The sequence below is a fragment of the Peromyscus californicus genome, unplaced genomic scaffold (assembly GCF_007827085.1).
Source record: "Peromyscus californicus insignis strain IS unplaced genomic scaffold, ASM782708v3 Scaffold_22__1_contigs__length_63687245, whole genome shotgun sequence".
NCBI classification, from domain to species: domain Eukaryota; kingdom Metazoa; phylum Chordata; class Mammalia; order Rodentia; family Cricetidae; genus Peromyscus; species Peromyscus californicus.
In genome coordinates, this window is record NW_026294525.1 from 19,375,019 (window position 1) to 19,398,006 (window position 22,988).

Sequence of the window (22,988 nt, forward strand, 5' to 3'; positions counted from 1 at the left end):
CATTAAACATGGTGAATATTATTAGTTTATACAAAACTACAGTCTAATTGAATGTCCTACATTTTTCTTTCTGGCTATGAAACTCCACCCTCAAAAGTCATGTGATAAGGTCTGAGGCATTTTCTATTGTCAAAGTAGATGCTATTGGCATATGCAGTGAAAACAAGTGATCTGAGACACATCCCACAGTGCGTTAGATGTAATTTAATCATCTCAATTACAAAAGCATTTTAGCCTGAATGTCAATAGCATGAAGGTTAAAAAAATTGAACAAAACAAAAACAAATGTCATCCACTTGCCATGCAGCTGGGGTGGGCCAGTACCTCTCAGTTTTCTTCCTCAAGAGACAACCAGAAGTACCCTGATTTCCTTTTCTGCGGGCTATCTAGGAAGCCAGAATGCACCTCAGCCCCAGCAGAAGTTTCTAAGAGTGAGGAGGCTAATGTTCCTGAGGGCAGAATGAACTACTGAAAAACCACTGCTAGGTGAGTGCTAATATTTCCTCTCCTTTAGAGAGACTCTGGATGAGTGAGCCTCAGTAGCCCATAGCAGTCATTATCATATTCTTTAATTAATTTCATTTTCTTTCTCATCTTATTCCTCTCTGCTTCCTGGAATCACTTTCCAAAGAAATAGTCTCCATGCAACCCACTTCCCCAGACTCAGCATTTGGGGTTCATCTAAGGTATCTTTCAGATGGGAGGTTTACTGCTGTGAGTCTGGGGACTGGAACTGCTTACCCGGAAGTGCTGAGCAGTGAGTTCTTTGTTGTAGAGGGGGATAGGGTAGTGAGCTGCTTGAAGATCCCTCAGAGCTGCAGGCAATTTACTTTTGTCTTTGAAACTAGCAATCACATTTCCAATAGCTTTCATAATTATTAGAGACTGTTCTGTAAATCGGTAGCTCTCCTGTGAAGACAGAGCATACATGTAGCGTCCATCCTCATGTCTCTTTAAGGGTAACCAAGTTTACAAATGTTCAACCTCTAGCTAGGGAAGAAAATCCTTGGCTATATGATTGATTCAAGGTTATTTCATTTGTAGAGAATAGACTGGACTGAGCATTTTATTGGATGGTCTGGAAGACATGAATCAGGGGCTGGAAGGCCTATGAAAATGACTGCATCAGAGGAGCACTAGCCCTATGGTGGAGTCAGGGAAAACTCTATAGTATTAATGCTCAGAGTTAGTTCTGAAGGATGTCTAGGGTGTTAGGCTGACAAAGATTGGGATTTGGGGACTGAGAGGCAGAGAAGATTTCGGGGAGAGGGACTTACAAGATAAAACAAACAAACAGAACAACAACAAAAACAAACAAACAAAAACCACCAGAGGGTGTACTAGCTTGGGCTGCCGGCCCCTTCCAGGATCCATCCTGAGAAAGAGTGAGAGCTCCAGGCTGATAGAGATTCTAGGAATCAACCCAGTCTGAGATGTTTGAGGACTGTCCTGGTTGGTGTGTACCAGGAATTGCCTGGAGCAGCATATGCTTGCTTAGAGAAAGTCAGGAAAACGAAGTCATCTTTACTGTTTCTCTAGCAGGTGCCCTAGTTCAATCATTGCTCCATGGATACCCACAAGACTGAGAGTAGGCCCAGCAAACATACCTGAACAACACAGATGCCCGCTGGGTAAGAAACCAATGGCAAACACACAGAAGCCTTCTCATCTCGATGCTTAAATACCTACATGATCATTGCAAGCATCTGTGCTGGGGAAGGCATTGTCTTAGTGGTGGTCTAGTTAAAGTAAGACTGCTCAGAGGGCTCACCTGGTTATCTAGCAGCTCTGGGAATGATTAGTTCTGATTCTGAGGAGTTAGGGTCTCTCAGCTCATGGGCAAGGGGATGTCATGTGCACCTCCATTAGAATCAAAGCATAATAGAGATTCATCTTGAGTCTAATAACCCTTATACCATAGGAACATTATGTCATCAGAGAAATAAGAAATTCCACGACAAAATAATCATCAGGAATTAATTCTTCTGCAAGCTGGATAATGCACAGCACACAAGTAGAAATGTTTTAAAGAAAAATCTGAAATAAGCAGGATAGAGCAAGGCATGGCAGTACATGTGTGTAACCCGAGATACTCAGAAAGCTGATGCAATAGTATCTTGAGTTCCAGATTAGCCTGGGTTACATCATGAGCTCTTGTCTCCAAAAAAAAAACCAGTCAACCAACCAACCAACCAATCAATCAACAAACAAGAGTGTGGGGGGCCCAAAACAGCTTGACCACACAGCCACCATAACAGGCTTATTAGCAGGCAACATACACGTCCAGGAAAAGCCATAAGCTGACACCACCCAGGGATCCGCCCAGGGATGGGCCAGCATTTAAGGTGAAGTACCTGACATCCCAAATATTCCAACCATCAAGATTAGATAAGATCACCAGATGTCCCTGAGCCTAGCACAGACTTATTTCCCCTTTTTACCAAGATACCCCTAGACAAATGTCAGCCAATCAGGGTCCTGAACCCTAGACAGTCTCTCACCCCAACCTCTGCTATGATAAAAACCCTACCCTACCCAGGCTCAGGGCTCTCTGCTCTAACTGCTGCATCGGACAGACAGAGAGACCAAGCTTGCGCTTGAATAAAGGCCCTTTACTTTTACATATGGGATTCGGTCTCCGTGGTGGTCTTTTGGGGGTCCCTGCAATCTAGGCATAACATTTGGGTAGAGCTTTCAGCTGACCAGTAAGTTTTCTGTGTCTGTGTTTGCTTTCATGTTTTCTGTGATTACCTTCATTTCCTGTCTTTTTATTTGGGATATCCTTTTGTAAGTGAGCCCAAGATTTGTCAATGCCTGTAGAATTTGTAAGTGCCTGCAGAAGGTCTAAGTGGATGTGTGGGTGGACCACAGACCCAGGAACCTGATGGAGACATCCCAGGACCCCTTTGGATTTGGATTTGATTTTGTCTCCAGGCACTAGGAAGTCTGTTTGTTCTGTTTGTAGTCTTGTGTGCTATAATTTTGTTTGTTCTCTTTATGACTTATGAGACTGACTGATGATATGGGACAGACTAAGGGTACTCCTACTCCCCATTACTTCCTTGCTCTGACCCAGGCACAGACAGAGGTGTGAATGGGGGAGCACACTGTTGTGGTGCTACATGTCAGGCAAGTGCTGGCCAGGTGCTGGGGTAGGCTATGAGCACCGTGGGGTCTGACATGACACTTTCGAGGCCAGACCCCTATGCAGGGAGCTGTGGCCTGGAGACTTGGTGGTGCAGTATAGAGCAGGTGGGAACCAGCAGGGCCTCACGGAGCTCAGAGTGCACCTGACCTGGGGTGCACTGTGGGACTTGGGGCTGGTGGAGAACTGCCCCTCTGGGCTCACAGCCACCAAGCCACCACTCTACAGGGTCCTCCCTCGGAGGGGCCCAGTGGGGGCAGGGAGTCACTTCCAGTCTGCCATTCTTGTGCACTTGAGAATCTGGGGTTAATAACAATCTTTTTTCCCCATGCTGTGTGCTGTCCCCTCCCATGCTGGTGGGTGGGGCTCCTACAACCTGCCCTGGAGACTTTGAGAATTACTGGCTATGGTTGCTAAGCTACAGTGGCTGTTATAATGCTGTATGTAGCTAGGGCTGCTTTGATCATTCAGATCCAATGGATTATAAATATTTGTCATCATTTAGAGGGGCTGGTTACAAATTTTACTGGTTAAAAAAAAAAAAGAATGGGGACAGAGAGAAACCCAGGGCTAGGGAAATTGCCAGGAATCCCCAAGGATGACCCCAGCTTGGACTACTAGAAATAGCGGAGAGGGTACCCGAACTGAACTGGCTTACCTCAGTGATCAGACCAGTGAATACCCTAACTGTCATCACAGAGCTTTTCTCTAGTAACTGATGGAAGCAGATGCAGAGATCCATGGCCAAACACCAGGCCACGCTCTAAGAGTCCAGTCAGAGAGAGAGAGAAGAGGGACTCTATGAACAAGTGCATCAGGACCATGATGGGGAAACCTGCAGGGACGACCAAACCAAACTAGTGGGAAATCATGAAAGTTGGGTCAATGGCTGTGGAGGCTACATGGGACTGGACCAGGCTGTCTGCATGGCGAGACAGTTGTGTAGCTTGATCTGCTTGGGGGGCCCCCTGGTGATAGGATCAGAATCCATCTCTGGTGTATGAGAAGGCTTTTTGGAGCCCACTACCTATGATGGGACACCTCATGCAGCCTTGAGGCAGGGGGAAGGGCTTGGACTTGCCTCTACTGGATGTGTCTCCCCATTGGAGGCCTTGCCTTCTTGTGGGTGGGAGTGGGGGGTGGGTTGGGAGGGAGAGGCTGAGCAGGTGGGAGGAGGGAAGAGGGGGATCTTTGATTGGTGTGTAAAATGAATGAAAACATTTTCTTAATAAAAAAAATGTTTTAAAAAACCTAAAGCTAGTTTCAGATGCTTCATATTAGTACAGTGTTGATGCAAATTTATTCTTATTATAGTATATGCATGTATTTCTGTTCTTGTTTAAAATATTGTAGCCATACAATATATTCTAGACTACTGAAGGGAACCATAAGAAAGACTTTGGTAAAAGTTTCTATGTTGTCTGGAAAGCAAGAGAGAAGGCAGGAGACTAGAATAATAAGAGAAGGAATGGGAAAGAGGAATTTGTCTAAAGTAAAAATGTCTGAGGAATCAGAGGAACAGACTGAAGGTATATAGATAGTTGTAGAAGGCCAGAGGGGATGTGAACTATGTTTGCTGTGGTTTCTCATACCTGCAAACACTGAATTTGAAATTTGACCACATTAGGTTAATTCTGGTTGGTATTCATTTTAAAAATAGCTGATAATTCTTCACTGCAAAATGTTTATGTTAAAAATGGAGATATATAAGTGTGTGTATGTGGACATACATGAGGCTTGGATTTAACTCTGTATGTGTGATGTAAGCTAGCTTTAACTCTGTATGTATGTGTATATAACTTGGATCCAATTGTGCATATGTGTGCATGTAATTATTATTTAGAAAAACATGTTTTAAACAGCAACTACATGGCTTTCCTCCATCTCAGCTGGTGACCTCATCATGATGTAGGCAGCCACGTGGCTGCCAACCATATTTTACTAAGGTTAAATAGTACATTTAGCTCTCTGTTCATTGCATTTCCGTTTAGACTTTTTAGACTAAGGCAGCAATAAGTTTCAAATATTTCAGATTGGTATGAATTTTCATATGATGGTAAAAATTTAAAGTTATAAAGATCTATTCAGATTAACAAAAGCTAATTTAGAGATTTACACCTAAGTACTTAGGTCTTTGCCAAGTTCAACACCAAGCTTTTAGGGAATTTAAATAGATGGTAACATGTGTTTGGTAAATAAGGTATTTGATAAATAAGATATTAAAGCTGCACCTCAATGCTTTTATACACAAGAATATACCTTGCTCTGGAAGTTAAACTTTGCAACTTAAGAGTCGCCCAGGTGATAAGGTGATAATGGTGTTAAAGACATGAAGTTATCATAGGAAACAGTTGAGGATTGCAAATGTACAGTAGAGCTAGAGTTCGAACAAGAGTGCAGTTGCAATTGTGGACCTTAACAGTTTTGGAAATGCCACTGCCAGGTGATAGTCACCAGAAGCACCAAATACTAACCAGAAACTGGGATGTTCACTTCTAGTAATGCAGCAGGCAATGACCTAAGCAGTCTGGCAAAGGGCTTGGAACAGCTTCTGACTCCATGAGTGTCAACCCTTTGGGGGTTGAAAAATCTTTTTACAGGGGTAGCCTAGGACCACTAGCATGTCAGATGTTTGCATTGAGATTCATAACAATGGTAAAACAGCAGTTATGAAATAGCAATGGGAAAAATTTTGTAGTGGGGGGTTCACCACAACATGGGGAACTATATTGAAAGGTCAAAGCACTGAAGAAGTTGAGAACCAGTGGCCTGGAGAATATTTCTCCTTACTCAAGGTCTATTCAGGGTTAAGACTATATATTCAGTCTCCTTGTCTTTGCTAAATTTGTTAAGCTTAAGCTATTTGGACAAACTGAGTCATATAAAGTTTTTGTATTAATACTAAATGGAGCTTTAATTGAGGCATTGTTTTTTTAAGGCTCATACTTAACAGAGATAAAACTACAAAGTTCTTTTCCCAAGGTCAGGCAATTACACAAAGTTCCCATTCGAGGGAATGGGAACTTCAAAGGCTTGGAGAAAGTTCCTGCTTGCTAAAAAGGGAGTCACCCTCCTTATCTCTGGAAAAAGAAACTTGTGGCCCTTCTATTAACATAGGGCTGTAGTGCCTTAGAACTTGTTATGGGCAATGCTAGCATCTAGGCTCTCTCAGTCCCTGCTCATGAGCCACACCCCAACTCACCCCTATCTCTTGTCCCCATCTCACCCTGGGATCTTTCCGTTGTCACTTCCTTGCCTTCCCAGGAGACAGCTTTAACAGCTTTGTACAAACTTGTTTTGTTTTACTCATGGAATGGCCATTTCGTTGTGGTTTCTATACTGAACCCATATTTGATACTAGAAGATCTTCAATTCAAAAATCATTGTTTTTAAGGCTACTTTTTGTAGACTGTTAGAGATCACATGTAAACAGTTAGTCATTTTAAAAATAATCAAGTTCTTTAGCTGTAGTCATGCTAAGGACTGACGTAATTGATTACAGGGATTACAGCTTTACTCAGTCCCTTGCATATGTTTTCAGGGTTGATCTTAAAACACGTAACTAGAAACAAAGTTTGTCTATTCAGATATACCTGGACAGCCCTCAAGTACTCCAGAGATCTGCAGAATATGGCATTTAAAATGTTGATTAAAAAGCTTATTGTAGCCAGGCGGTGGTGGCGCATGCCTTTAATCTCATCACTCGGGAGGCAGAGCCAGGTGGATCTCTGTGAGTTCAAGGCCAGCCTGGTCTACAGAGTGAGGTCCAGGACAGGCACCAAAACTACACTGAGAAACCCTGTCTTGAAAAACAACAACAACAACAACAAAAAAGCTTATTGTATCAGACAAAAACTCCCAGATTCTAGCAGTGACCCAAGGTCTCCAAACTAGATTACAGGTCACTACGATGTCTCTGCCTGGATTATGGCAATGCTGATCACTGGGCAAGTTGCCTCGATGCAACACCTGTTTCCAGAACCCAGCCCAGACTGTGGACAAGCAGCATGACACTGGAGAATTGATTGCACCTCTTTTGCCTAGACAAAGTAAGGCCAGTCTTCAACCCTTGTGTTGCCACAAGGTATTCTGGCTACCTTAGAGAATGCCATGTTTGCTCTGTCTGGAGTTTTTAGCTTGTTTTCTTGGGTTTTTAGTTTATTTCATCTTGATTTTTTTAACGAAAGTTATTTGCTGTGGGATAATGTTTTTGTACACCGTGTCTTTGCCAAGGTGCCTTCTGATTGCTTTAACAGAGAGCTGAATGGCTAGTAGCTGGGCAGGAAGAGGTTAGGCAGGACTTACAGGGAGATAGAGAAATTCAGAATGGTGAATCTACACCAGCAGAGACACAGAGGGAGTTGGACATACAGAATGAAGGAGAAGTAAAAACCCACATGGCAGAATGTATATTAATAGAAATAAGTTAATTTAAGTTATAAGAGATAGTGGGATGAGCCTAAGCTAAGGTCAAGCTTTCATAATAAAGAATACATCTCTGTGCCATTATTTGGGGGCTGGAAGTCCCAATGAGAAAGTGCTACTACAGTTCTCAGAGATGAGGAAGTACCAGGAGTCATACAGCAGAAAATACAAATTCTAACCTCCCCTAGGCACACACATAGACAGAAGACATTGTAAACAAAGAAAGGTTCTTAGTGGACTTGCTGCACCCATTTTCTCTTCAGAGCAGAGAAAGGAACAAGAACACTGAGGAAAGACCAGGAAGAGAGAGGGAAGAGGAAGAGGTGATGAGTGCTTCCAGGAGGCCACAGAGAATATTCTGAATCCTGGAGATATACTCTATTTTCCTCAGCATAAGGAAAGGATGGAAAGGAAAGGAATGCTCACATTATAAACGGCATTCAAAAGGACTACAGTGGTGCTTTATGCCTCCAAATGAACAATGCGTCTACCTGAGACAGTGACAGAAATTAAGGACTCCACAGAGTAGATGTGGGCACAGTAGTTGGTGAAGAATTGTGTTTGTAACCTTGCAGACTTTAGACTGATAATTATACAGATTACATTTGAACCTTTCTTAAAGGATATATGAATAGTTTAGTAGGTTAAACAAGGAGGGGGTAAGCTAAATAAAGTTAAAAGATTGAAATAAGATTGAGTTTAAACTTTTGAAACCAGAGAGAAGGTAGGAGGTTTGCCAAGATATTTACCGGCTCAAAGTTGGGCAGTACAACATCTTCATCCCCGATGACAAATGCCACCATGCTGCAGACATGTATGGCATGTCCCACTGGAGAATATGCATTGAAGAGTAGCATATGCCTCCTAGAGAGAATGAACACCATGTAAAGATCATGCTTCTTCTGTTGAATGTATTTTACCTCTGCTAGCTGCTTGATCAGAGTTTGGAGTCAAAAGTTAGTGAAGAGTTTATATATATATATGCACAGATGGAATAACTACCTTTGGATTTCCACTCTCACCCTCAGATATCATGAAATCTGTGTTTTACTCATTGCTGAAGACAGAAATAATTAGACAAAATGACAGACTTTCACACACTGAAGATGCCTCCCACATACTGTGCTGCTAAAGAGGATTGTAGGTATTTTTCTCATGTGAGTATAGAGCTTTGCAGATTCACAAACACATAATTTCATACATGTGAATTCTCTTTTTCCTATCTAGTGTCTGTATCACTGAAAACAGAGACAATCACTTTCCTTGGTTACGGCTATTTAGACTTTTAAGAGAACGCTTGGAACACACTGATGGCTTGGGGTCTGTGTGGGGAGATGCAACTGTATGACGCTCCTTTTTAAATCCCTTAACCTTGGTGTGTCAAGTTCTATCAGTGGTTCTGAACCTGTGGGTCATGACCTCCTTGAGGATGGAACTACACTTTCACAGGAGTTACCTAACACCATTGGAAAACATCGATATTTACATTATGGCTTACTTATAACAGTAAAAATGACAGTTCTGAAGTAGCAACAAAATAATTTTATGGTTGAGGGGTCACCACAACAGGAGGAACTGTATTAAAGGGTCACAGCATTAGGAAGGTTGAGAACCACTGAGTTAGACAGTCTCATGGAATTAATTTGATTTCTGGAGAACCTCTCTATACAGAGTCTAGATTGAGAAATGATGATTTTTTTAAAAATTTTATTATTTTCTAGAAATTCTAGGTGCACAGCACACATTGTTTTAGCATTTGATTGTGTTGCTTGGGATCTGCTTTCTGCACACAGCCCATAACTTTTCACTGATCGCACATGATCACATAGATTGAACTTCAGGGGAAAAAATCTAGTAAGAATATTTTCCATTTGAAATATAAGACAGTCTTCCTAATTTTACATATTAAAATCAAGAAAACATGTCCATTGTGTGTCATTTCCTACAAACACTGAGTGTGATGTGTTTGCCTAATTTTACCATAATTAAAGATAACACCTAACAAAGACACACCACAGGTGAAATTTCCAGTTGGTGGGAAGAAATTCTCTTTACAATCCAAGTGGATCAAATTTAAATGAAATCAAACAGAATTCTTTTTTTTTTTTGCAGAACATATCAAAAGTTTATTGAAGAACAATATAAAAGAGAAATATATCTTACCCTCTACTTAATTTTCAGCTTCTCTTGGTCAATAATTAACACCAATGAAATAATATTTTCATTAATTCTCTGAGACAAATCGTAACAGAACATGAAATAACTCACACTTATATACACAAACCTATAATTAAGTATATTTACAAACATTCACATACACACACAGTGAGAGAGAAGACTTTAATTAACATAAGAAATAAAGTTTTGTAAAATTATTTCTTGTATTTCACAACAATTGAATCAAATTGTCCTGATTTTAAGATATCTTAACTAATTTTTGTTAGCACATCTTTCCTAGATAACTCAAAGTTAGCTTTTCCTAGGTGGAGAAATTTTTGTCTAGCTTCTCAGCATCTGTGGTAGTTAAAATATAATTGGCTCCCATAATCTCACAAGGAGTGGCACTATTAGGAGGTGTGGGTTGTTGGAGTGGGTATGGCATTGTTGAAGGAAGTAGGTCTCTGTGGGGGCAGAATTTTAGGTTTCTTATGTTCAGGATACCTTCAAGTGTCTCAGTCCACTTCCTGTTGCCTTATGATCAAAATGTAGCCAGTACCATGTATGCCTACATCAAACAGAATTCTTGCTAAAGACTAGTAAGACTTATGAGCCCATGAGAGAGATTGTTGATGGATTCATTTTAGAAACCTCTGGGTTAAGCAGGTTTAAGCCATGTTCTTTACATATTCAGCCTCAGATCTCTCAACAATGAGCCTTCCAAAAGAGCATCCAGTGTGGCCCTGAGAATGTCATTCATTGGTAGACTACTCTGTCAAGAATCCCAATGACGGACGGTGCCTTATCCAATCACTTTGGAGAATAATAATGTAGAACTTCCATTGCTTATTTCATTAGTCAACAGTCTAAAACAGACTCAAACACAAGAAAATGAAGCCAGACCCTACCCGACAGGCAGGCGCACCATGGCGGCCTTCGTGGCATAGGTGTGGATCCTCAACACTGAACTGAGAGGCTTCAGAGACTTCCAGGTGATTGCTTCAGCTGTCAGGAGGCCGGGTTCCACGGGAGGACTGTCTTTTGTCAAGGCTTTGGGAGAAGGGAGATGTGTTGAAACGTGATTGTGGAAGGACAGCCAGCCTCCACTTGCGCTGCTCTCTGTTCGGCAGCAACAGACATAATCATGAAGGTGAATCGAGTATTTATGATATTCTAAAAGCATTCCTGAAATGCCGGAAGCTAAGTATGGAAGTATGGGAAATAGCGCCTAGCTTAGCTATTAAGCTGTTCCCTGCCCAGATTGCTCTTCGTAATCATCTCCTCAGGCAGAGAAACTAGGATGAGAAAACTGAGAAAAGGAAGCCATGCAGATATATTTCATCATAGTCGGCTACTATTAATTTATCATCTCTATGTGCACAATTAGAATATCTTCCCAGATGCAACTTTAATGGGGAAAAAATGTATACTATCCAGAATGATAAGAGATTTCCAAGATGGTATTAAAATCAAAATATTCCCTTGTCTAGCTAAACGTTTGTCTTTCAAATTCTGCAAGGAACAAAAATTTAATCAAGTAAGTTTTCCTTTAAATGTACATCAATAATTATTTTTCATCAGTGAGTGAGAACACAATGAATTTTGCCTTTCTTCCAAAAAACTCTCAGGATAAAGGTGCATGGTCACAGTGTCCTCATGCATGTAGAATTTCAATGTCTTAAAACATGAGGGCTTCAGAGCTGTTAGCAAAGGAGATGTATTAACCCGAGATCGCTACATTTCAGAAAGTGTATTAAATGAATATTTATTTGTCACCTGTCATGTAATATTTACCATTCAAGACAGCTGGGATTCAAACTGAAGCACAAAACCCTCGCCTTTAATATCGTCAGAATACTCAATTCCTGAGTATTTGGGAGATGTTTGTTGATCAGCTATAATTTGTGACATGGTTAACTTGACTCAAAGATAAGCTTTAACAAAATAGGCCAAAGAGTCAAAGAATGATTATGTGTATGTGTCAGATGGTCTGTACAAGCAGGGAAATCCACCCACTAAAGAAAGAAACAAGGCCTGTTAGGATCTCAGGAAGTTTTTCTCACTGAAATCAGCAGCACAGCTTTCAACTGAAAATGAAGGAGAATAAGAGTAGATGTGAAAGACTTGAAGAAGGGAGACTTCAAGTTTGAAGCAGTCTTGAGTGAGAAGAGTGGCAGAACAAAGCCCTCTCGGGACTGCCGGCGGCCGGGGGGGGGGGTCCTTGCTGAGATCTGTGTTCTTCAGTGTTGAGTGGGCTGGCCAGGAGGGGTGCTCCTTTGCCCAGTCATATTCAGATGCTCTTTTGCAGCCAAAGACTCAGCAGAGAGTTGAGTTTAATACTGGAATGCTTATCAGGAAAGGTAGATGGAAAGAGGTAAGTATAAAGGCAAGTGTGTTTACTAGCCAGCATGTTCAACCTGTGGTCCCTGGGGCACATGCAGCTAAAGATATGTCTGCAGCCTAACACAAAATCATTCCCTTACCTAAAACACTATGAGCTTTTGTTTCTGTGAAGTGGATTGCATAGTTCCCTAGAATGGCCTTTGTAGATGTCACTATGTCAAAAGGCTGGGCATGTCTTATAGGGTACACAAAAATATGTAATTGCAGTTGTTGTCCAGAGAACTTATACTGGAATAGGAGGAAAGAAGTCACAAAAAGAGTGATGGACCCATAACGAATGGTATAGCATAGATGGTTGGAGGGCTTGTTAGAGTCAAGAATTATAAGGCTGAGAGTCTGGAGAAAGAAAACACTGGAGAGAGATATAATGAGAATTTGTTTAATTAATTTAGTCTGAGACCAGCATTAACACAATCCATGTGCAGCACTTCTAAGGACTTAGTCATTTCCCATAAGCCTCTAACACATAAAGATCTCTCTAACTGAACATCGTCACACTGGGGGACACGCCTCCAGTGCATGACCTGATGGGAAAGGGGGCCACAAGCCACAGAAGAAGCCAACATGGGCTAAAGAAAAGACCATTTCTGATCATTGTCAGATCAAACAACAAAGGAAATAAGAATGATGACAAGGAGAGGTGAGAAGAAAAGCTAGACTGAGCATGCCAAGGACGTGACCAGGAGACTGCGACCAAGAGAGAATCAGGTGGCTTGAGTCAGTACGGTCTGCAGTGCTGGAGGAGCACGGCCCAGTAGAGGTGGTGGCAGGGGCAGTCCTTTGTACCGCTCGACAAGCTGCACAGACCGTTTCATCACCTGTTGACTAGAAGTCTTATTGTTACATGGTCCCTAGCCCACCTGTGCTCTGGGCATCCAGACGATCGCACTCTTAGAACCCTCTTACCTCCAGATTCCCCCCAGCGCACCAAAGCAGAAAAGCAAACCAGTAGTTCAATGGGCTTCAGGCTGTCCACAAACAGATAGTAGGGCACCCGTTCCTCTGAGAACTGCAAGAAATCAGACCAGTCATCAAGCTTACCAGTCCACCCTGTTAGTGACAGTGTAGTTCACAGAGTGAGAAACTTACTGCATGTTATGGACCACAACCAATACATTACAGGTCTAAGATGAAGTAAATCCAAACAATAATCTGTGGCCACTGGGTCTGGGACTTCAGAGAGTCTGGCTGCCAAATGAGAAAATTCTTCTCCATAAACAAAACTAGGGGAAGTGCCAATTCCAGAAATGAAGTTGGTGAGAAAGAGAGCAGGCTGAGGGCAGAAAGTCGGCTACAGACAGGCAAGAAGGCACAGATTGAGCATGGTACCAAATGAAATTGCCTAATAGGGATTCATTTGGGCATTTTGCAGAGAATTACATGGGAAAAGGTAGTCCCCCCAAAACCCTCTTTTTTCATTCTTCTCACAAGATCTTCAGAAATATAACCATGGGTTGCTGATGTCCAGGGTGAGGTTTTGTTTTAGGGATAGAGTAAAGTGATTGGTCAGATCAGAGTTCTTTGGAAAGAGTCATATACAGCTACATAGTTAGGACTTCAGTGCATTCTATAGGGAAATATGAGTAGTCCCAATTCCCAAGAAAATGCAAGGCAGGATAAGTGGGTTGCCAAAGGCACCAAGTTTGTAGGTAGCAAAGCCAGGGTTGAAAACCAAGCTTGACTTTCTCTCTGTACTCATGACCACTGCCTTGTTATTACCTCTCAACTCCACAGTTCTTTAATGTGACTTTGAATGATGGCAAACATAAGCATACTCAACAAATCTAGTTGTCACTAAGCTGTAGAAGTAGGTCACAGAAGTGCTACTTTACCACAACATTTAAACAACCAGTTAGTATAGGAAGGATGAATCTCTAGTCACACTGTAAAAAAGGAAAACTTGTTATTCAATAAACTATGAAACGATTGCTAGAAATGTTGGCATAAGATCTAAATCACTGGATCCTCCAATATTTTCTATTAGTTACCATTCAACAATTTATTTTATATTTCATTTAAACTGCAACATACAGATGTTATTGACAGTTGTTTCAAATACTCACTATTTGAGTGTGAAGGACCTTGGATCTTCCAGCCTAACATGTGTCTATTAGTAGTCTCTGCAAGGGGCTCATTTTTAAAGGTTTAGCAGTTGGGGCATTGGTGGTCCCCAAAGCCATTCATGAATGACTTTCAAAGGTCTCTTACCCATCCTCACACTGAGCATTGAGAGAATATCTGTGAGGTGTGCTGTGGCCACTGGCTCTGTGCTAAGCTGGCAGGATCAGTGACTAAAGCTGGAAAGCCTGGCCTCAGACCATAGCCAACCTGTCCTCTCAGGCTGCATGGGAAACTTTGAGCTCCAGTGTTTAAAAAAACTATCATTTTCTCATAACCATGTATATTATAAACATTCATGGGAGTGAAAGTTACATAAGCAAGTCACTTTATTTTGCTAAGTTGACATTTTCAAAGGAAAAAAATTATTATTTACCATCACTTTACAAAAACAACATTAGAACAAAGAACAGTTGACCATGTTACTACATATGCACACATATTAAAAGGGTTGATGGGTTTCATAAAGTGTGAACTCTATTTCATAAGTGACAGCTAACATACCATTGTTTACTGATAGGTACTCTTCTAAGTGTTTTATATACATTATCTCAGTTATATCCCAACCATATGGATGACTCTGGGATACAAACTAGTTAAGCGTCCTTTATGGTCTAGACAAAGGGTGATTAAAAAACTGAAGATTGATGTATCAAAAATAGTTGCGTAAAAGATTTAGAAACACTTAAGACATTTAAAAGTATGTTTAAGTAAGGTCACTCTACATAAACCTTCACATAAAAAGGAGAGCTTAATGCACTTACCTTGAATTCTGATTTTTGAAAATTATGACAATAAGAACTTGGTTTGTGGAAAACATATATGTGGCTAGAAAAGAGAACATTTATAACAGGTTATTGCATTAGATACCAAATTTGTACTATCTGTTTAGCTTCCTAGACTTAAATAATTATAGGCAGAAAAACTTCTAAAAAAAAAAACTGCTGCATTTGTTGTTCTAAAGAGACAAAATAATCTCAGTGGGGAAAACCCATCTTAACTAACAAGTATTTGAGAAGGAACTGAGCCTGACTAGAATGGAGTTTGGTTGCTAATATGCTATGTGGACGGATATTCAATGCATTCATTATTCTCTTCAGGCAGCAGATAGGAGCAGGTACAAAAACCCACAGTTTGACATTATGTGAAGGGAGAGTCTAAATTGGAAATCTCTATTGGGTTCCTTTCCTCAGAGATTAGGAACCCCAAAGAAGAGGGGGAGGAAAGATTGTAGGAGTCAGAGGGGATGGAGGAGACCAGGAGAACATGGTCTACCAAATCAACTAAGCAGGGCTCACATGAGTTCACAGAGACTGAAGGGGCAAGCACGGCACCTGCATGGGTCTGTACCAGGTCCTCTGCATGTGTGTTATGGCTGTTAGCTTGATGTTTTTGTGGGACTCCTAACAGTGGGAGCCAATGTATCTCTGACTCTTTGCCTGTTCTTGGGACTCTTTTCCTCCCATTGGATTGCCTTGTCCAGTCTTGATATGAGGGTTTTTGCCTTCTCTTAATGTATCTTGTTTTGTTCTTTTCAGCTGTTGTCTCTTGGAGGCCTGCTCTTTCCTAAGAAGGAAATGGAGAGAGAGAGAGAGAGAGAGAGAGAGAGAGAGAGAGAGAGAGAGGATCTGGGGGAGAGGGAGGTGTAGTGAGCTGGGAGGAGTAGGGGGAGGGGAAACTGTGGTTGGGATGTATTGTATGAAAGAAGAATCTATTTTCAACAAAAAAGAAAAAAATTGTATTTGATATTATGCTAGCTCCCAGCTGATACTTACTTTCCTTCTTTGAATGATAGTTAAGAATCAATAGATCATATGACCAACAAAAAATATAAAGAAACAGACCCTGCTGTGAACTTGTATGGTATTATGGCTCGGGATTTATTTAGGAAACTTTAGCTAGCTGCACGGCATTTGAATACTTACTGAAAGCACACACAAAAGTCTTCAAAATCTAACCACATTTCTCTGGAAGCACCTTCACTTATTGTTCCCAAGTCCTCCTGTGACTTGTCCTGTGTCGCCGTGGTCAGGCTAATCAAATCTCTTTCTAACCCCTCAGGTGGGTGGGTGTCGCCCAGTATCAGCTCTGTCTGCTCATCTGGGAAGGGGAGAGGACAACTAGGTCAAGCATATCTCACACTGTTAAGTGGCAGGCTGTTAAAGGGTGGAGAAATGAATGGCAGGGGTGTTTCAATTTCAAATCCTAGTTAGGGGAAATCAGTGAGATTATCACTTATATGTAGGTTTAAGGTTTATGAAGGTATAGTTCACACACTTAGAATTTATAATCCAGGAAACTTAAAATCTCTCTGGTAAGTTTGGGAACATGTTTTTTACGACAGAGATTAATTAGCTCATGTTCTTAAAATCTGCTTCGGAGAGATTCTTTTAAGAAGGGAACGTCCTCGGGCAGGAGAGATGGCTTAGTGGATAAGAGCAATGGTGTCTCCTCCAGAGGTCTTGAGTTGAATTTCCAGCTACCACAGTTTGGCTCACAACCATCTATAATGAGATCTGATGTCCTCTTCTGTCATGCAGGCATACATGCAAATAGAGTACTCATATACATAAAATACATAAATAAATCTTAGGGAAAAAAGCTTAGCCAGGCAGTGGTGGTGCACACCTTCGATCGCAGGCAGAGGCAGGCAGATCTCTGTGAGTTTGAGGCCAGCCTGGTTCTAGGACAGCCACAACTTCACAGAAAAACTGCATCTTGGAAAAAAAAAAAGAAGGAGGAGCGGGGAGGAAGAGGGACAGTTTAGAGTATAGAAGACAAAGTGAAAATATGACAGGTTGGTTACCCCTGATGTGTTCAGCCAGCCCTTTAGTTACTCAACTCAGTGACTGTATAACCACAGCTTATATTTGTCAAACACTGTCACAAAACTCATGTAGAGTCTTGAACCAACATCTTATATACATGTATGTGACATTTCTTTTGGATTTTAGTCTTGGCTAGGTCTTTAGTTAGCAACAGGAACTGGCAATGCTTTCGGTATTTGGACCACAACACTCATGCGTTAAAAGGCATGAACTTGTGGGCATCCACCTGTAAACTCAGTGACCTAGAGGATTAAGAGCCTGAGGCCAATTTGGACCTCAGTGAGTTGAAGGCCAGTCTGGGCAATTTAGCAAGATTCTGTCTCACGTGAAATAAAACAACAAAATAAAATGATCACATGCACTTTACTCACAGACCCTTAATTTCATCCTCCTCCATTTCTATTTTAGTTTGAAATTATCACATGTTTCTAGTCTGGAGTAGATTAAAATTAGTAAATCATATGGGAGGCTGATGTGGGAGAAGGGAAAACTAAGTCTGTTTAGAAGCAAGATTCTTGTGTGTTTTGTTATCTGTAGGGAAGCAAAGACATGAGGGGATGACTAATTTACCTCTTCCAGGAATAGTTTGCAATGTAACATTAACCTGTAAAGTGAAAATGAACAATTAGAAGTATATACACAATTACCAAAATTAGGAAAGCATGCAGCTTGTTTCACGGTATATAGTAAATGTGAACCAGGAGGGTCACATGGGGGACTTTCACAGTGGAAGGATAGTCCATTTTCAAATTGTCACAGATACACAAGGTGTGGGGGTTAATGGAATTCTTTATGTTGCTGAGATGTGGAGTGTGCACACTTTGCAGATACAAGAGAGTTCACTATTTAAGATAAATCTTGCCCGATTCAGGGTTGAGTCAGTACCTGAGACTGGTTTCCGGTTATTGTGCTCATCTCGCCTTGGCTGGTGTTTACACTTAGCTCATTTTCCACGAGGGGAGGAAGGCCAGATCCCAGAGGTGTCCCTTTCTTAACGACAGATTGTACGAAATGCCTAGTGGAGAAAAACCCACAAAACTTCTGTTCCTGCCACATCTGACTTACAGTGACTCATGAATATGCTTAGTTTTGTCAACAAGAGAAAGCTCTGGTTCTGTTAAGTTTGTTCTTCTCCTTTTACAAGGAAGTTTTTGAAAAGCACGTCACAGGACACCTCTGATAACATTTAAACTACTTTCTAGACCACCACTCTATCAGTCGATGTATTGCTGTAAACATTTTCCAGGGACACTGTTTCAAAGATGTGAATTGTTGATTAAAATACAGGATTTGATTACAGCGTTAGTGGAACTAGCAGAGTGTGTGTGGATAAAACATCTTGGTGTGGGACATTTAATCCTGAACTGTGAGCATTTAGCTTCTAAGTGTGACTTTCATAGTCTCTACCCAAGTCACTTCCTCAAGAAGTCATTGACATGGTCCAAAACAGCATCATTGTAGCACGAATCTCATTGGCACATGATATGTCTATCATAGTATCTGTATTTTATACAACTGTTTCAAAGATAAAATCAAATTTTCCACATATAGCAGGGCATGGTGGTGCACGCCTTTAATCCCAGCATGCAGGAAGCAGAGATAGGTGGATCTCTGTGAATTCTTGGCCAGCCTGGCTTACATAGAAAGTTCTAGGTCAGCCAGGGCCACATACTGAGACCCTGTCTCAAAAGCAAAAGAAAAATCATTTTTACTCATGTAGACTTCATGAACTAGGATCCCCCACCCCATGTTCAGTTAGATTGAATTCTCTTACTTACATACAACTTCCACTAGAGGGTAGCAGAAACATATTTATGAGACTCCAGTTGTCTCAAAATCATGAGCCAAGAATGAGCAAGCTTGCTGCTACAGCAGGGGAATGTATGAAAGGCAATCATGACAGTAGTCATTCTCCCTGTTGATTGCTCTTATGCTAACACAAGAAATCTGATTGTACAGCAGAACAGGTCTACGACATGTCTTCCACAGAGAGTCAATGGCATTCACAGGCCTTTGCCTTTGGCTTTGTCACAGAGCTTGGATATGGGAATGAATTCATAACAGGTTACAGAGGATAATAGATTAGTGGAAACCAATCAAATGATGGTTGCCTGTTTCTGGGTATTAGAATTTTATCTACCTTAATCAAATATTAAAGCTAAAAGCAGTTACAGAAAAATCAGGTATGGGAGTAACTTGGAGAACTCGGGCTATGAAATCAATCTATTTGTGTCCTTATAAACATAGAGATTCTTAAAGGCTTGGTATAATAATATAAGCCATATAGAAAAAAACACATAGGAAAATGTTGGGGAATATTATTATAAGGTGTGTTACTTTTGTTTATGTTGTATTTGTTTAACTCTGTAAGCTGTGTTACTGAATGGCCAATAGTGAGGCAGGACAGAGAAATGGGGTGGGGACTGGCAGGCAGAGAGGATAAATAGAAGAAGAAATCTGGAGAGAAAAAGAAGTAGCCAGACAAGGAGGAGGACTCCATGGGCCAGCCACCCAGCTACACAGCAAGCCATGGAGTAAGAAACAAAGAAAGGTATACAGGAATAGAAAAGGAAAAGCCCAGAGGCAAAAGATAGATGGCATAATTTAAAGTTAAGAAAAGCTGGCTAGAAATAAGCCAAGCTAAGGCCGGACATTTATATTTAAGAATAAGCCTCCATATGTGATTTATTTAAGAGCTGAGTGGCAGGCCCCCAAAAGAGTTAGAACAACAGAAAAATGTGTTCTGGCGTCAAGCAGCTACAGGTTTTTATATAAACCTTTAATTAGTATGTAAATGCAGTCATATAAAAGATCAAAGATTGCAAAGTATATTTGAATGGCAAATTAAAATCTTAGATGTAATGAACAATCTCCAGTGTCAACTCCACTGGACTAAGGTATGCCTAGATAACTGGTAAAGTATCACTTCTGAGGGTATCTGTGAGGGGACTTCTGGAGGAGATTAACATGGGCATTAGTGGGCTGAGTGGGAAAGTTCTGCCTTCAGCGTAGGTAGGCACTGTCCAGTCAGCAGCAGGCATGAACAGCACACAACAGGTGAGGAAACATGACTACTTTCTACTGCCTGGACTAATGGTTCTCAACCTGTGGGTTGCAACCCCCTATCAAATATCCTGCATATCATATATTTACATTACGATTCATAACAGTAGCAAAATTACAGTTTTGAAGCAATGAAATAATGTTACGGTTGGGAGTCACAGCACGAGGGACTGTTTAAGGGTTGCAGCATTAGGAAGGTTAAGAACTACTGTTGTGGATTATTCTTTCCCTGCTCATGGACATTACAACCCCAGGGGTCTGCCCTTTGAACTCCAGGACTTGTACAGTGGCACCACTGTTCCTTCAGCCAAATGAAAGTCACATTGCTGCTTCCTGTACTTCTAAGGCTTCAGACTTGGCTAGCTACACTGATGACCTCCTAGTTCTCTATGTCATCCAAGAAGTTACCTGGCTTTTATACCATCAATCCAGCTATCATCTAGACATACACATATTAACTCTGTTTCTCTGGAGAACTTTCAGTATAAAAGTAATTGAAAACACAATAAAGCATTAATAAAAAAGAAAACAACAACAACAAAAAATAAACAACTCCTCCCCCAAACATGACAGAAACACAAGGAAGGGTAAATGATGTTGAGAATGTGCCTGGTGTGTTAAAATTAAATGGAGTAAGACAATGTAAGCTAACTAAGAAAATTAAGAAAACTTAACCAGAGTAAGACAGTGTAAGTTAACTTTAACTGGCTTTGGTATGAAGTGTGCCTAACCGTAGAACATACAGAGTTGAGTATTTAAATTATGACTGCTTTTTTTTTCTTGTCAGTTTCTATTTCTATCATGGAGATAGCCCATGATGTATCCTAAGAAAGATTGAACTATATCTGACAGCATATTCATCCACCACAGCCTGTGATGATTAATGGTGTCAATTTGACAGGATCTGCAATCACTAAGGAGAAAAACTTCTGGGGATGTCTGTGAGGAAGTTTCTAGATTGGGTTAAACTGAGGTACCATAGCTGTAGACAGCATCAGTTAATGTGCTGGGGTCCTAGACTGAACGTAAGGGAGAAAGAAGCTGAGCACCAGCATCCGTCTGTCTCTGCTCTCTGACTATAGGTGCAATCCCCTTGAGCTCTCTCAAATTCATGCTAAATATATATGCATATATGCATAAATATGTTCATATATATTCCTAAATATAGAAATACAACCTGCTTAGTCCATATAATGTTAATTGTCTGTATATGATTTCAAGGCTGACCACTTGATTTTAGATAACCAATTGGAGTGGGGGGACTCTTCCCTGAGGAAGGCAATTTCTCTTATTCAATATTTCTAATAAAATGTTTCCAAAATTTAAAACATTTTTAAAAGTGCCCAAATAAGTCAAATATGCAGTTATATGTGACTACTGCTATCAAATTAGAAGACAATAAAAAGCTTATGAATGACTTAGATGCCACAAGTTAATTTTCACTCAATATGTACTGAGTAGAAGTACTTGTCAAATCCTCAGTATTGTGAAGTAAATATCAAAATTTTACAATATTGATACAAAACTTATATTCAACTGGAAAATGCAGAGGGGATGGAAAATAAATCACAATATTCTTCCATATATCTAGAAAGCTAACAGTAAGATAAACATGTAGAAATAGATATTTGGAAGTTTTTCATACAGAGAGGAAATAAAAGCCAGAAACGTATTTTAATAGTTCCATGGGTTATCCTCTTGGGGAAGAGCTGGGCATATGGCTTCACAAAGGGGCAGGGAATGCTATACTCTGAATGTGAGTTCAAGTCAAGTTCCTGTGTTCATCCTGTGGCGATGGTATTAGGAGCTGACCATGGGAGGCCATTGGGATGAAAGCAAAGACTATAGAAGAGACTTGTGCCTCCTGGGAGGTTGGGTGTCACTTCCAGCACACTAGGAGGCAGACTAATTAAGGAAAAAGGTCCTTTCCACACATTAGAAGAACTGGCATCTTGATCTTGAACTCCCAGGCTTCCAGGACCTAGATGTATGCTCACAGGTTTATGATATTTTGTTTCCACAGTCCACATTCAAACAGAAAATGAATGGTCAGAATCCAGTTGTTGCCACAACTACCTAAAACTGTGGATATCGTTTTAGAACTGGGTAGAGGTTAGAAGAGTTTTAAGGAACTTTATAAAAATGCCTACATCGCTGTCTTGTTAAAGATGATTTGGGTGCTAGACCATAAAGAACAGGAAAGTGTAGAGAAAGCCCTAATTTCAGGGAATATGGAAATAATTTTCAAGATTATGTTGGTGCAAATATGGGGGGTAAAGAGAGTGCTTAACAGAATATTAAAGTCTCAGATAAAAAGGAGATGCTACTGGACGATAATGGAAAGGCTGTCACTGCTACAAAGTGGATGGATTATTTTTGTGTTCTAGTATTTTGAGAGTAGTGAATGAGAAAGGGTTTCTAGGCAGGGTATCAGGAGTCAGGGGAAATAGACAAACCCACCATTAAACTCCCTCTTTTTTTGCTGCTAATGAGATCAACTGTGAATTCCTCTTGTTCAGTCCAAAAGAGGTAACTAGCTCACAGAATACTCTCCCAGACATTAAAAACCACGTTTAGCCACCTAACTCTAGGGCATGTGCATTCCTGCAACCTTGCTCTCTAAACGACCAGTCTATGAGAAAATTGATCCCACTGTGCACAAATCTTGACTCCAGCCACCAGCTGCATATGATTTGGGCTGATGAAACCCCAAGATCTAATTTATATCAGATGAAGAGATACTTTAGTAGCTTCTGTCTAAAATAATCTCTCCATTAACATTCACTAACTCACAAAAATGCCACTTCAGCCTTCCCCAGCACTGTTATCACTCATGATGAGGTCAGCCG

At 40.8% G+C, this 22,988-nt stretch overlaps 1 protein-coding gene across 8 annotated transcripts in view; it reads right to left on the reverse strand.

Annotated features, from left to right (window-relative positions):
- Adgb (androglobin) overlaps positions 1-22,988 on the reverse strand; it is a 136,153-nt gene that overhangs the window by 51,001 nt on the left and 62,164 nt on the right. For all 8 annotated transcript variants that reach the window (XM_052751008.1, XM_052751010.1, XM_052751009.1 and 5 more), the window contains 8 exons: positions 17,962-18,091; positions 17,647-17,680; positions 16,174-16,348; positions 15,013-15,076; positions 13,037-13,139; positions 10,636-10,777; positions 8,320-8,434; positions 742-909 (listed from right to left, as the gene is read on the reverse strand). In XM_052751008.1, the coding sequence (XP_052606968.1) occupies positions 742-909; positions 8,320-8,434; positions 10,636-10,777; positions 13,037-13,139; positions 15,013-15,076; positions 16,174-16,348; positions 17,647-17,680; positions 17,962-18,091 (931 nt within the window). The remainder of the gene's footprint in view (positions 1-741; positions 910-8,319; positions 8,435-10,635; positions 10,778-13,036; positions 13,140-15,012; positions 15,077-16,173; positions 16,349-17,646; positions 17,681-17,961; positions 18,092-22,988) is intronic.